At 49.6% G+C, this 12,547-nt stretch overlaps 1 protein-coding gene across 15 annotated transcripts in view; it reads left to right on the top strand.

Moving 5' to 3' along the window:
* The window catches only part of SRL (sarcalumenin), a 67,060-nt gene extending 55,279 nt beyond the window's left edge, over positions 1–11,781 (top strand). For all 15 annotated transcript variants that reach the window (XM_045383075.2, XM_074028743.1, XM_065536909.1 and 12 more), the window contains 3 exons: positions 4,014–4,130; positions 5,368–5,601; positions 8,197–11,781. In XM_045383075.2, the coding sequence (XP_045239010.1) occupies positions 4,014–4,130; positions 5,368–5,601; positions 8,197–9,008 (1,163 nt within the window). In that variant the 3' untranslated portion in view covers positions 9,009–11,781. The remainder of the gene's footprint in view (positions 1–4,013; positions 4,131–5,367; positions 5,602–8,196) is intronic.
* The last annotated feature ends 766 nt before the right edge of the window (positions 11,782–12,547 follow it).

Here is a 12,547-nt window from a genome sequence, read left to right as displayed (position 1 = left end):
TGGGGCACAGCGCGATGGCTCATAGCACTTTTAAAAACAATCCTATGGCCAGGCACGGTGGCTCACACCTCTAGTCCCAGCACTTTGGGAGGCTGAGGCGAGCAGATCACTTGAGGCCAGGAGTTTGAGACCAGCCTGGCCAACATGGCAAAACCCTGTCTCTACTAAAAATACAAAAATTGGTTGGGTCTGGTGGTGGGTGCCTATAATCCCAGCTACTGGGGAGACTGAGGCACGAGAATCACTTGAACTGGGGAGGCAGAGGTTGTAGTGAGCTGAGATTGTGCCACTGTACTCCAGCCTGGGTGACAGAGCGAGACTCCGTCTTAAAAAAATAAAAAAGAGCTGGACATGGTGGCATGTGCTTGTGGTCCCAGCCACTTGGGAGGCTGAGGCAGGAGGATCATTTGAGCCTGGGAGGCAGAGATTGCAGGTTGCAGTAAGCTGAGATTGCACCAGTGCACTCCAGCCTGGGCGACAGAGTGAGACCCTGTCCCCCCCCCAAAAAAAAAATTGGAACACTGCAATTAAACATTTTGCTAGTTGTTACCATATTGTCTCCCATGATACCAATTTGTACTCTTAATAACAGTAGATGAGAATCCTTGTTTCCCAACAGCAATGCCATTTAAAAATGTTACTCATCTTTGTTCCGGGCGCAGTGGCTCATGCCTGTAATCCCAGCACTTGGGGAGGCCGAGGCGGGCGGATCACGAGGTCAGGAGTTCAAGACCAGCCTGGCCAATGTGGTGAAACTCCATCTCTACTAAAAATACAAAAATTAGCCAGGCATGGTGGCACGTGCCTGCCTGTGATCCCAGCTACTTGGGAGGCTGAGGCAGAAGAAATGCTTCAACCCAGGAGGTGGAGGTTGCAGTGAGCCAAGACTGCACCACTGCACTCCAGCCTGGTGACAGAGCAAGATTCCGACTCAAAAAAAAAAAGTTACTCATCTTTAAAAAATTTAGCAATGGTATCTTATTGTTTTGTGAATGAGATTACAAGTCTTTCCCTGTGTTAATCTGGCTGTTTCTATGTGATCTCGTTTGATGCTCTGGATGGCTGTAAGTGGCCAGGGTATAATAGGGTTTGTGTTCTTCCTGTCTACAGAGGGGAACCTGAGGCCCAGAGACGTGCTGGGTTACCCAGGATCACACAGCTGGAAGCAGGGAATACCCGGTTCCACAGCTGCCTACACTGCTTTTCCATAGTCTAGGAGCCAGTTATCGCCCCCTTTGTAGCGGACGCACAGCCATTGGTGTGAGCTTGCAGAGCCTCCCAAAGGCTTTCTCTTCCTCTCTTGGCCCTAAGACCCAGAGGCTTGGCCCTCCCAGGAAACTTATGTGGACAGCAGCAGGGGCCAGGAGCTCCAGTGTCCCCAGGGCATGGCGCTCTGCAGGGCGGGCCTGCTTTCTGGCCCCTGCGCTCGCCTTCTGGGCTTGGCTCCTAACTCCTAGTCTCTGGCCAGCTTCCTTGTAACCTCTCCCAGGCTCACCTCCCACCTCCTGCGTAGGCCAGCGGTGCCCCCTGCTGTGAGGAGCCGAAACCACAGCACCAGGAAAGGGCCCTGTTTGTGGCTTGTCTCAGAGAACAGGAACATCTAGGGCTCTCCTTGTCGTCACCTGGGCCGGTGTTAAGAGACTGTAACATCTCTGTGGCTGTAACTTGGGACTCCTGCCACCCTCTCAGCCTCCTTATCCCTTCCTGGCCCTCAGCCAGGGCTTGACTTACACAGAGATGTGTCTCCTGTGTATTCACAGGCAGGAAGGGATGGGGCAGGGCCATGGTGTTGCTTTCAGGCAATGTACGTGTGCCTGCCCTGTATAAGACTCCACCTGGTTAGGACTGAGCTTTAGCCTCAGAGAAGGAAGACCAGAACATCCGAAAGCAAGATACAGAAGAGGAAGCACATGGCAGCACTCTCTGTAAAAAGATAGGGGCCGGGTGTGGGGACTCACGCCTGTAATCCAAGCACTTTGGGAGGCCGAGGCAGGTGGATCACTTGAGGTCAAGAGTTCGAGACCAGCCTGGCCAACATGGTAAAACCCCATCTCTACTAAAAATACAAAAATTAGCCAGGCATGGTGTCATGCACCTGTAGTTCCAGCTGCTTGGGAGGTTAAGGCAGAAGAATGGCTTAAACCCAGGAGGCGGAGGCTGCAGTGAGCTGAGATTGTGCCACTGCACTTTAGCCTGGGCAATAGAGCAAGACTGTGTCTCAAAAAATAAAAAAATAAAAAAAAAAAATGGGGAAGTGCTGGGTGCCGGGCTCATGCCTGTAATAGTAGCACTTTGGGAGGCCAAGGTGGGTGGATCTCTTGAACCCAGGAGTTGGAGACCAGCCTAGGCAACATGGCAAGACCCCATCTCTACTCTAAATACAAAAATGAGCTGGGCTTGGTGATACATGCCTGTAGTCTCAGCTACTCAGGAAGCTGAGGTGGGGGCATTGCTTGAGCCTGGGAGGTCGAGGCTACATGAGCTATGATCGCACCACTGCACTCTGGCCTGAGCAACAGAGTGAGACCCTGTCTCAAAAAAAAAAAGAAAGAAAAAAGAAAAGAAAAGATGGGGAATGTGATAGCTACTAATATTGCTTACATATGCATTGAAATGTCTAAAATAACATGTAAGAAATCAGCAGTGGTTACCTATTCCAGGGGGTGTGAGGGCTGAGGCAGACTGGGACGGAGATGGGAAACTTTTCACTGTTTACCATTTTATATTCCTGATCTTTGAACCAAGAGATTAAATAAATTAAAATCATAACAAATAAATGAAACAAGAGGGGAGTGCCTAGTGTTTTTTGGGCGAACTGCTGGCCTCAGGGAGACAAGTCTGGAGAACTTCGGTGCTGAATTATGCAGGGCTGACCCTCTGTGCTGTAGTCCAGAGAAGAGCTGAAAGAGCTGAGGCCTGAAAATCTGCAGTAAGATTGACCACACCCCACGCCGAAAGCCTCTCCCCTTCCCTCCCTGGCCGCTGGATTTGAAAGCACTAGAGCATTCTATTTTTCCTCTTAGGGACCCACCTGGAGTGGCCCTTGGCTGGGTCATCTCCCCAACATGGCCTTCGGAAGGACATTGGATGCAGGACCCAAGAATTGCCAGTTCATTGTTTGGTTTTGGGCACTGGCAAATTTGTCATGGACTTTAGAGGCTAGTGTTTGAGCGTGGCCCTAGAAGAGGGTTAGTGCAATGGCTCACACCTGTAATCCCAGCACTTTGGGAAGCCAAGGTGGGAGGATTGCTTGAGCCCAGAAAAATTGAGACCAGCCTGAGCAATGCTGCAAGACCCCGTCTCTACAAAAAAATGTAAAAAGTAGCTGGGCATAGTGGCACATGCCTGTAGTCCCAGCTACTACTTGGGAGGCTGAAGTGGGAGGATTGCTTGAGCCCAGTCATCATAGTGGGGTACAATTGCACCACTGCATTTCAGCCTGGGCAACGGAGACCCTCATTATAAGCAAAAGAGGAGAGAAAGAGAGAGAGACTGGCCTTAGAGCCCAGGATTAGGTTGTATTGGGAGTTTGGGGATCCCCATGTTGGAAGAGAGGAAAGCTGCAGAGGCTGGAAACAGGTAGGGTCTGAGTCCAGATCACCCAAGATTATACAAGCTGCTCCACATCCATCCTCCATTCTCAACCCAGATTCTCTCCATGTGGAAGCTCTGTCTTCCTTTTTCTATAAGCTTTTCTCCTCCAGATTTAACCAGGAGACCTAACCCAGAGTGAGTTCCAAGTCAGGGTTCGTTGAATTCACGGAGATACTTCTTCTGGTGGGGGCAGATGTGCCAAGGATCTGAGCAAGGCCCAAAAGTGACTTCTGTGTCTTTTTACTGGGTGATCGCACTTATGTAGCAAGAGAAGTGCCACTGGGGGCTACACACATCTGATTCATGGAGAATTCCACAACTCAATTGGATGGACGGTGAGATGCTTTGGAGTACGGTGCCATACCCTGTGTCTGAACTTTTGTTGGATTTATTCCATTTCTACTTCCTGTCGCCCACAGACGGAGAGATTACCTCCAAGCCCATGGTGCTGTTCCTGGGACCGTGGAGTGTTGGTAAATCTACCATGATAAACTACCTCCTTGGACTGGAAAATACTCGCTATCAGCTCTATACAGGTAATCAATCTTCTTGTGTGATTGTTGGGATTTGAATGCTATGTTTTCATGGTGTAAAAGCACCATGAAAAGTTAAATCACTGGCCGGCCATGAAGACTCATGCCTGTGATACCAGCACTTTGGGAGGCCAAGGCAGTGGATCACTTGAGGCCATCAGTTTGAGACCAGCCTGGCCAACATGGCAAAAACCCCGCCTTTACTAAAAAAATATGAAAATTAGCCAAGTGTGGTGACACATGCCTGTAATCCCAGCTACTCGGGAGGCTGAGACATGAGAATTGCTTGAACCTAGGAGGCAGAGATTGTAGTGAGCTGAGATTGCGCTACTGCACTCCAGCCTGGGTGACAGAGCGAGACTCCATCTCAAAAAAAAAAAAGAGAGAAAAAAGGAAAGTTATGCCACTACGAAATTTGAGGGCCGGGTGCGGTGGTTCATGCCTGTAATCCCAGCACTTTGGGAGACCAAGGCAGGTGGATCACGAGGTCAGATGGAGACCATCCTGGCGAACACAGTGAAATCCCATCTCTACTAAAAATACAAAAAACTTCACTGGGCATGGTGGCAGGTGCCCGTAGTCCCAGCTACTGGGGAGGCTGAGGCAGGAGAATGACATGAACCTGGGAGGCGGAGCTTGCAGTGAGCCGAGATCACGCCATTGCACTCCAGCCTGGGCGACAAAGCGCGACTCTGTCTCACAAAAAAAAAAAAAAGAAAAAGAAAAAGAAAAAGGCTGGGCACGGTGACTCTATGCCTGTAATCCCAGCATGTTGGGAAGCCGAGGCAGGAGGATCACCTGAGGTCAGGAGTTCGAGACCAGCCTGGCCAACATTGTGAAACCCTGTCTCTACTAAAAATACAAAAAATTAGCTGGGTGTGGTGGTCCTCACCTGTAATCTCAGTACTTTGGGATGCCAAGGTGGGCAGATCATTTGAGGTCAGAAGTTCCAGACCAGTGGGAGAATCGCTTGAACCCAGGAGATGGAGGCTGCAGTGAGCTGAGATTGCACCACTGCTTTCCAGCCTGGGTGACAGAGCAAGACTCCATCTCAAAAAAAAAAGGTAACTGTTATGTTATATATGTTTTACTACAATTAAAAGAAAGCCCCAATAGCTTAGCCAACATATGCAATTCTGTTGCAAAAGTCTCCCTGTGACACCCAGCATATACACATGCTTCTCAGTAGGTCCGTTTCACAGAGATCACGTATTCCTTCACCTCTCACCCCGTGTGCCAGGCGCCGAACCCACCACCTCGGAGTTCACGGTCCTCATGCACGGGCCCAAGCTGAAAACCATCGAGGGCATCGTCATGGCTGCTGACAGCGCCCGCTCCTTCTCACCCCTTGAGAAGTTTGGCCAGAATTTCCTAGAGAAGCTGATTGGCATTGAGGTTCCCCACAAACTTCTGGAGAGGGTCACTTTTGTGGACACACCAGGCATCATCGAGAACCGCAAGCAGCAAGAAAGAGGTAATTTAGCCCTCATTTCTGAACAGTGTAAGCTCTGTTTCAAAAAATTATTTTTGGCCAGGCATGGTGGCTCATGCCTGTGATCCCGGCTCTTTGGGAGGCCAATACAGAGGATCCCTTGAGGCCAGGGGTTCAAGACCGGCCTGAGCAACATAGTGAGACTCTATCTCTATAAAAAAATTTAAAAGATTAGTCAGGCATGGTGGCATGTGCCTGTGGTCCTAGCTACCCAGGAGGCTGAGATGGGAATATTGCTTGAGCCAAGGAGGTTGAGGCTGCAGTGAGCCGTAATCGTGCCACTGCACTCCAGCCTGGGCAAGAGTAAGACCCTATCTCATATAAATAAATCAATAAATAGGGTGGGCACAGTGGCTCACACCTGTAATCCCAGCACTCCGGGAGGCCAAGGCAGATGGATCACTTGAGCCCAGGTGTTCTAGACCAGCTTGGACAACATGGTAAAACCCTGCCTCCACAAAAACTATAAAAATTAGGCTGGCATGGTGGCACATGTCTGTAGTCCCAGCTACTTGGGAGGCTGAGTTGCGAGGATTGCTTGAGCCCAGGAGGTCAAGGCTGCAGTGAGCTGTGGTCATGCCACTGCACTCCAGCCTTGGTGACACAGCAAGACTCTGTCTTTAAAAAAAAAAAAAAAAAAGGAAGAAAGAAAAGAAAACGACTTTTGACAGTGGGTGGTAGGCAGGCAGGGAGAGGACGTGTGCCCAGTGTTGCCCACAATCAGGAGAGGCATTCTTAACTTCCACCCCTTCTTGTCATCACTGCGATGCCACTTGGGTTTTGGAGTGCCTGGTCCTCCTACCTTCCCGAGGACTGATTTGGTTTGGAGACGGCAATATTTTCTAAAGTGGGGGCCTAGTCCTCTCTGCAAGCAGCTCTGAGAGGTTCAAGCTGGGGCTCAGTTGTCTCCGGGAGGTCCCGTCTGTCCTGTGTAGCCAAGGGCCTGGACTAATTGGATCACAGTAACAGTATATTTGACTTCTGGCTAAATTGGGTCTGGTGCTCCTGGGCCTGCTGTAGGTTGAACCTGACCTTCAACTCTTCCTATTCCCGGTTTCTGCTTTTCCAGGATTGCTTCCCCATAAGGCTTTAGCAGGCTTCTTCAAAGCCCTACTTGCCCTCTGGTAGCAGGGGAACGCTACTTTGGGCCTATCTGACTTCACTTACATGAGAGTAGGCAAAATCAGAAAGACAGAAACCGGAGTGGTTTTAACCAGGGGCTCGGGGGAAGGGGAGATGGGCTGTAACTGTTAAATGGGTACAGAGTTTTCAATTTGGGAAGATGAATAAGTTCCAAAGAGGGATAGCGGTGATGGTTGTACAACAGTGTGAATGTATTTAATGAACAAGGCTGACAACCAGGCCACAAGACTAGAAGCCAGATGCTGCCAGTCATGCGGCTATGGAGTAGACCACTGAGTCCTGCCATGAGGCAAGGCTATCTGCAGTGAGTCCTGAACAGAGCAGTGTGGGAATATGTGACCAGACGGTGGATCTCAGTTTATGGTTACAACTCCAATTGTGGTTATAAGTAGATCCTGTAGTAATGATATTAGCAGTAATATTAGAAGCAATTAATAATAGTAGTAATATTAGTAATATTATAGTGTATTTAATTATATTATTATGGTATAACAACATTCATAGTAGCATTAGTAATATTAATAATGTTAATAATTATAATAGTAAATTGTACCCCTACTACACATTGGATAATTTTATACATTATTATAAAAAAAAAGATTTCAATGTTTTTAAGATAGTTAGTCCTCATCTCCTCAGTTTTCTTATTTGCAAAGAAAACTAGGAAATAAGAAGCTAATGGAATTAAAATGTATTCTGCACCAGCTGTATGACTGGAATTTTAGGTGCTCTCCTATATTTACAGCAACATGGTAATCTTTATATCAACTCAGATGTTGATATTGTTCTTGTCATTTTGGAGCTAAAAAAGTAGAGCTTAGAGGCATTTAATATACAGCAGGCCAGGGGCAAAGCTCAAATTCTAGTCCAGGTCTCAATGCCAAGCCGACACTCCTTCCCCCTAAATAATGCATTCATTCTTTCATGTTCTTCTAATTCCTCATTTCTCTCCCTCAGCATCTTTGCCATTGCCCCAGGTCCTTTTAGACAATAGGACAATCTCCATTTTGAACAGGTATTTAGCTTTCTTGGAAACTTGGATTTCACAGTAGATTAAAACAATGATCAGGTGGGATGTGGTGGCTCATGCCTATAACCACAGCACTTTGGGAGGCTGAGGTGGGAAGATTCTTAAAGCTTGGAGGTTGAGGCTGCAGTGAGCTGTAATCATGCCACTGCACTCCAACCTGGGCGACAGAGTGAGACCCTGTCTCAAAAAACAAACCAACAAGAAAAACAAGGATCAGGTTGTTCTTGGTTGAAGGTTGGCAAGGGACAGGTTATATCATTGACTTTTTAATAGTCTTTAGACACCCAGAAAATCCATAGTGCTGTTCCTTCTTTCAACCCCCAGAATGGTTCAGTTCTGAAAGGAGGTGTGCGGGCTTTGAGGGAGGTCTACTCAGTTTGACTTCTCGCTTCTGTCTCCCAAAGGGTATCCCTTCAACGACGTGTGCCAGTGGTTCATCGACAGAGCTGACCTCATCTTTGTCGTCTTTGACCCAACCAAGCTGGATGTGGGTCTGGAGCTGGAGATGCTCTTCCGCCAGTTGAAGGGGCGTGAGTCCCAGATAAGGATCATCCTGAACAAGGCTGACAATCTGGCCACCCAAATGCTCATGCGGGTTTACGGGGCCCTCTTCTGGAGCCTGGCCCCTCTCATCAATGTCACAGAGCCCCCAAGGGTTTACGTCAGCTCCTTCTGGCCACAAGAGTATAAGCCAGACACCCATCAGGAACTGTTCCTCCAAGAAGAGATCTCCCTCCTGGAAGACCTGAATCAGGTGATCGAGAACAGATTGGAGAACAAGATTGCCTTCATCCGCCAGCACGCCATCCGGGTCCGCATCCACGCCCTCCTGGTTGACCGCTACCTGCAGACTTACAAGGACAAAATGACCTTCTTCAGTGATGGAGAACTGGTCTTTAAGGACATTGTGGAAGATCCTGATAAATTCTACATCTTCAAGACCATCCTGGCAAAGACCAATGTCAGCAAATTTGACCTTCCCAACCGTGAGGCCTATAAGGACTTCTTTGGCATCAATCCCATTTCCAGTTTCAAACTGCTCTCCCAGCAGTGCTCCTACATGGGAGGTTGCTTTCTGGAGAAGATTGAGCGGGCCATCACTCAGGAGCTTCCGGGCCTCCTGGGTAGCCTCGGGCTAGGGAAGAATCCAGGTGCTCTCAACTGTGACAAAACAGGGTGTAGCGAAACCCCAAAAAATCGCTACAGGAAGCACTAGGTGGTATAGCGGTTCTTGGGTTCCTGTTGGTGAATGAGCTTGTGTCCTGTCTGAGAAGTCCCGGTTTATTAACCCTTTGAGCCACAGTGGCAGGAATTATTACATAGTGGAGATTTGGGAGTTCATTGAGGCCAGGGGTCGGGGCAGGTGCGTGGGTCTAGGGAGGAGAGTGGAAACTGTGAATTCTAGCGTGCTTGTCTTGTTGCTTCAATGAGGAGGCCTGATTGATGCAAGTCAGCCTCCACCTGCTTTTTCTGGGTCCTGTCTTGGAATGACAGAGAGCAGCTAAATTGTAGTGTGTCTTCCATCAGTGAGGGTCAAAAAAGCTAAAAGCAGCTGAAATTCCTTGTCCCCTGGGAGCTGGGAAAACAGCGAAGGCCTGAGTCGTAGAGATTGTCAGGTCCCTTTTGGCTTCTTTCCACACCCACAGTCTCGCGTTTGTTCCCTTGGCTGCCTCTTCACTTTGGGCTGACTTTCAACAGTGAACAATCTCTTGGGTTTGAATATACCTGAGTTTGTTTTTGTTTTTTTTGAGACGGAGTCTCGCTCTGTCGTCCAAGCTGGAGCGCAGTGGCGCCATCTCAGCTCACTGCAACCTCCGCCTCCTGGGTTCAAGCGATTCTCCTGCCTCGGGCTCCCGAGTAGCTGAGATTATAGGCCTACTACCACGCCCAGGTAATTTTTGTATTTTTAGTAGAAACAGGGCTTCACCATGTTGCCCAGGCTGGCCTCAAACTCCTGACCTCAAGTGATCCACATGCCTCGGCCTTCCAAAGTGCTGGGATTACAGGCATGAGCTGCCGCACCCGGCCTCCACCTGGGTTTTGAGCCAATCCCCAGGACTTGCTCCTGGTTTCCTCAAGGGGTGGGGCAGTGGTTTAGGACACTAGACAAGTAAGAACAGGAGTTCCCAGGAAGGACGGGGATCTGCCTTCCCCACTGCCACTTCTCTGGTATGTTCCTCAAAGCCAGCTTGGCTCAGGGGCACGATCCCCAGGAGGAGGGGACTGGTTGGTGTATCCAGGTAATTTACTCTTGGAAGTCACTTTAGTGAAGGTCGTGGAAGGGCTCAGAGGGTTAATTGGTTTGCAGTGTGTCTTTGTCTATTGCATGTCTTGGAAAACTCAGATCCCAAAGGCGCTGGGTTTCAGAGAGGACAGTGGAGACCTTGCTCCTTTTCCTTAGGCCGCCAGTCTCTCCCAAATTTCAGAGGAGGCTGTTCCACGACTCCCCTGTGGAAACAGCAGCGGAGTTGCTCCTTCGCGGTTTCCACATCACGGCTTTTCCTTTCCTTTCTTCTCCATTCCCTGATGCATCAACACTTAAAACTCGGAGCAATTTCCTAGGAGTCAGAACCAGCACCAGCCACTCGGTGTCGGCGGCCACCAAGGCTTAACATTGACCTTCCCGCCTGACCTTGACGCAGATGTCCACTGAACACACCGCAGGAAAGCCAGGGCCTTCAGTACCGATGAGTGTGAATATGTGTGTATGTTGGCCAAGAGATATTAGGGAGATCACATAGACTCGAGGGAGTAGAGAGCTTGTAACAGTCTTGCAAGGCTATAGCATGCACGGCTCTGCAGCAGGTGGTGGGGAGCAGAGGAGCAGGCCCCGCAGGGAAGAAGCAGCCTTTGGATGGTGAAATCTGCATGGTGCACAGTCTGTGCACGCCCAGGAGACCCAGCCCGGGCTGCCTCGAGGGACTCCTTTGTGCACAGCCAGCCGCTTCTCTTGGGAACAAGCTGTCCTGGGGGCCTTACCCACAAGGCAGGAGTCAGGATGCACCAGCTCGGCACCAGGAAGTCATCCTGGACCAGAAGGACAGTGGAAAGGCAGGCAGAGGGAGAGGCACTCCGAGGTCAGGCAGGGTAAGCCAGTTCGCCGTCAGGTTAGGTCTACGCAGAGAACCTTGAGTTAGGAATTCCTGGTTCTCAGAATCGTTATCAGTCTGGTGCATGCTGTCACAGGGGCCATTGCGTTTGGCTTTGTGGAGGGCCTGGAACCTTCCACAAGAACACCCGAGGTTCCAGGGCACTCAGGACAATGTTTCCAAGGAACAAGTCAACCAGGAAAGAAAAGTAAGTTCTGCAAGGGGCATCCATGGAGCCTGTGATAGGGGCTGATGAGATGGAATCTGTCCCACTTCTCATTAACCACCCTCCGCAAACCCCAGAACCCCTCACCTCATTTCTGTACCGTCTGCCCTCTTGGGGGATGGGCCCTCCCACTTTCCCCGGCCTGCTTCTCCATGCTGTGAGCTGCTTTGGCAGATCTGTTTTTCTGTGTAGTCAGGGGAAAAACAAAAACGAAAAAACACGCACAACTGTGTGGACATTGTCATAGCTGTTGATGTCACCACTGCTTTGGGGGAAATGGCTGGGATGAGGCTAATACATTCATGCAATATTTATATTTTCAGGGGGCTACGTTATCAGCGTGCTCTCCCTGCCTTGGGCTTTTCTTTTCGTCAGGTATCTGTTTTCCTTTTCGTGTTCCTTCTCCGACTTCTCGTCTCTGCTGCTCACAGGCCTGCCCATCAGTCCCGCACAGATATTCAGTGTCTGGTTTCTGGCCAGCTCCGTGGAGGGGCTTTAAGCAGAATTCTGACTCTTTGGGGTGGGGGATTAGCAACTGGGGGAAACTTAAGGATCCAGAGATTCCCCCAAGAGGAGTGTCTGGAAGGATCTGTGCCTGGACAGTAGCTGAACCTTTCCAGTGTTCTTTCGTTTCTGATTTCATCAGTCTCAATAAAGTTCCGATCTCTCTTTAACACCGCGTGCTTTCTCATGGTCTCCAGCTAGGTTAGTCTCTTCGTCCTCCTTTTATCTGGTAGAGTGAACTCATGTGTAAGTTTCTTGGGGAGAGACTGGAAATTAAGAAACTGCCCACCCGTGTGTTAGCTGGATGCCCCAGGACCTTCTTTGGGGCTGAGGCTGAGTTGCTCTCAGCCACCCAGGAAGCCCAGGCCGGCATGGTGTCCTCTGAAACTTAAAGAACTGCTGTCTCCTCAGCACCTCAATGCCTCCTTCCCCTGGGCATCGGCGCGGCTGCCTCAGATACCTGAGGGCTCCAGTGGAGGCGGGCACAAAGGTTTCCTGAATGATAAGGCTGCCACCACCTCTTGGCTTCACCAGAAAGTGATTTCCTCCTCCAGGAAGTGTGGACTTGAGCCTCCCGCTTGGACCTGTCTTTAGAGAAACCTGAACGTGTCCTTGACTCCCTGAGCCCTTTCTACCACATTTTGCTGTTTCTAGTGTCCTCTTCAGAGCAGAGGTCCTTTAATTTTTATGTTTTACTTCTGGGGTCTTCGAAGGAGTTTCACATCTTGCTTGAGAACAGGTTTTTTTGTTGTTTTCAATCTTTTTTTTTTTTTTTTTCTGAGATGGAGTTTCGCTCTGTCGCCCAGGCTGGAGTGCAGTGGTGCCATCTCGGCTCACTGCAACCTCCACCTACCAGGTTCAAGCAATTCTCCTGCGTTAGTCTCCTGAGTAGCTGGGACTACAGGCACACACCACCATGCTTGGCTCATTTTTGTA

This window comes from Macaca fascicularis, chromosome 20 (assembly GCF_037993035.2).
Source record: "Macaca fascicularis isolate 582-1 chromosome 20, T2T-MFA8v1.1".
NCBI classification, from domain to species: Eukaryota; Metazoa; Chordata; class Mammalia; order Primates; family Cercopithecidae; genus Macaca; species Macaca fascicularis.
Note: the sequence above shows the minus strand (reverse complement) of the source record. Positions and strands in the feature narration are given on the sequence as shown.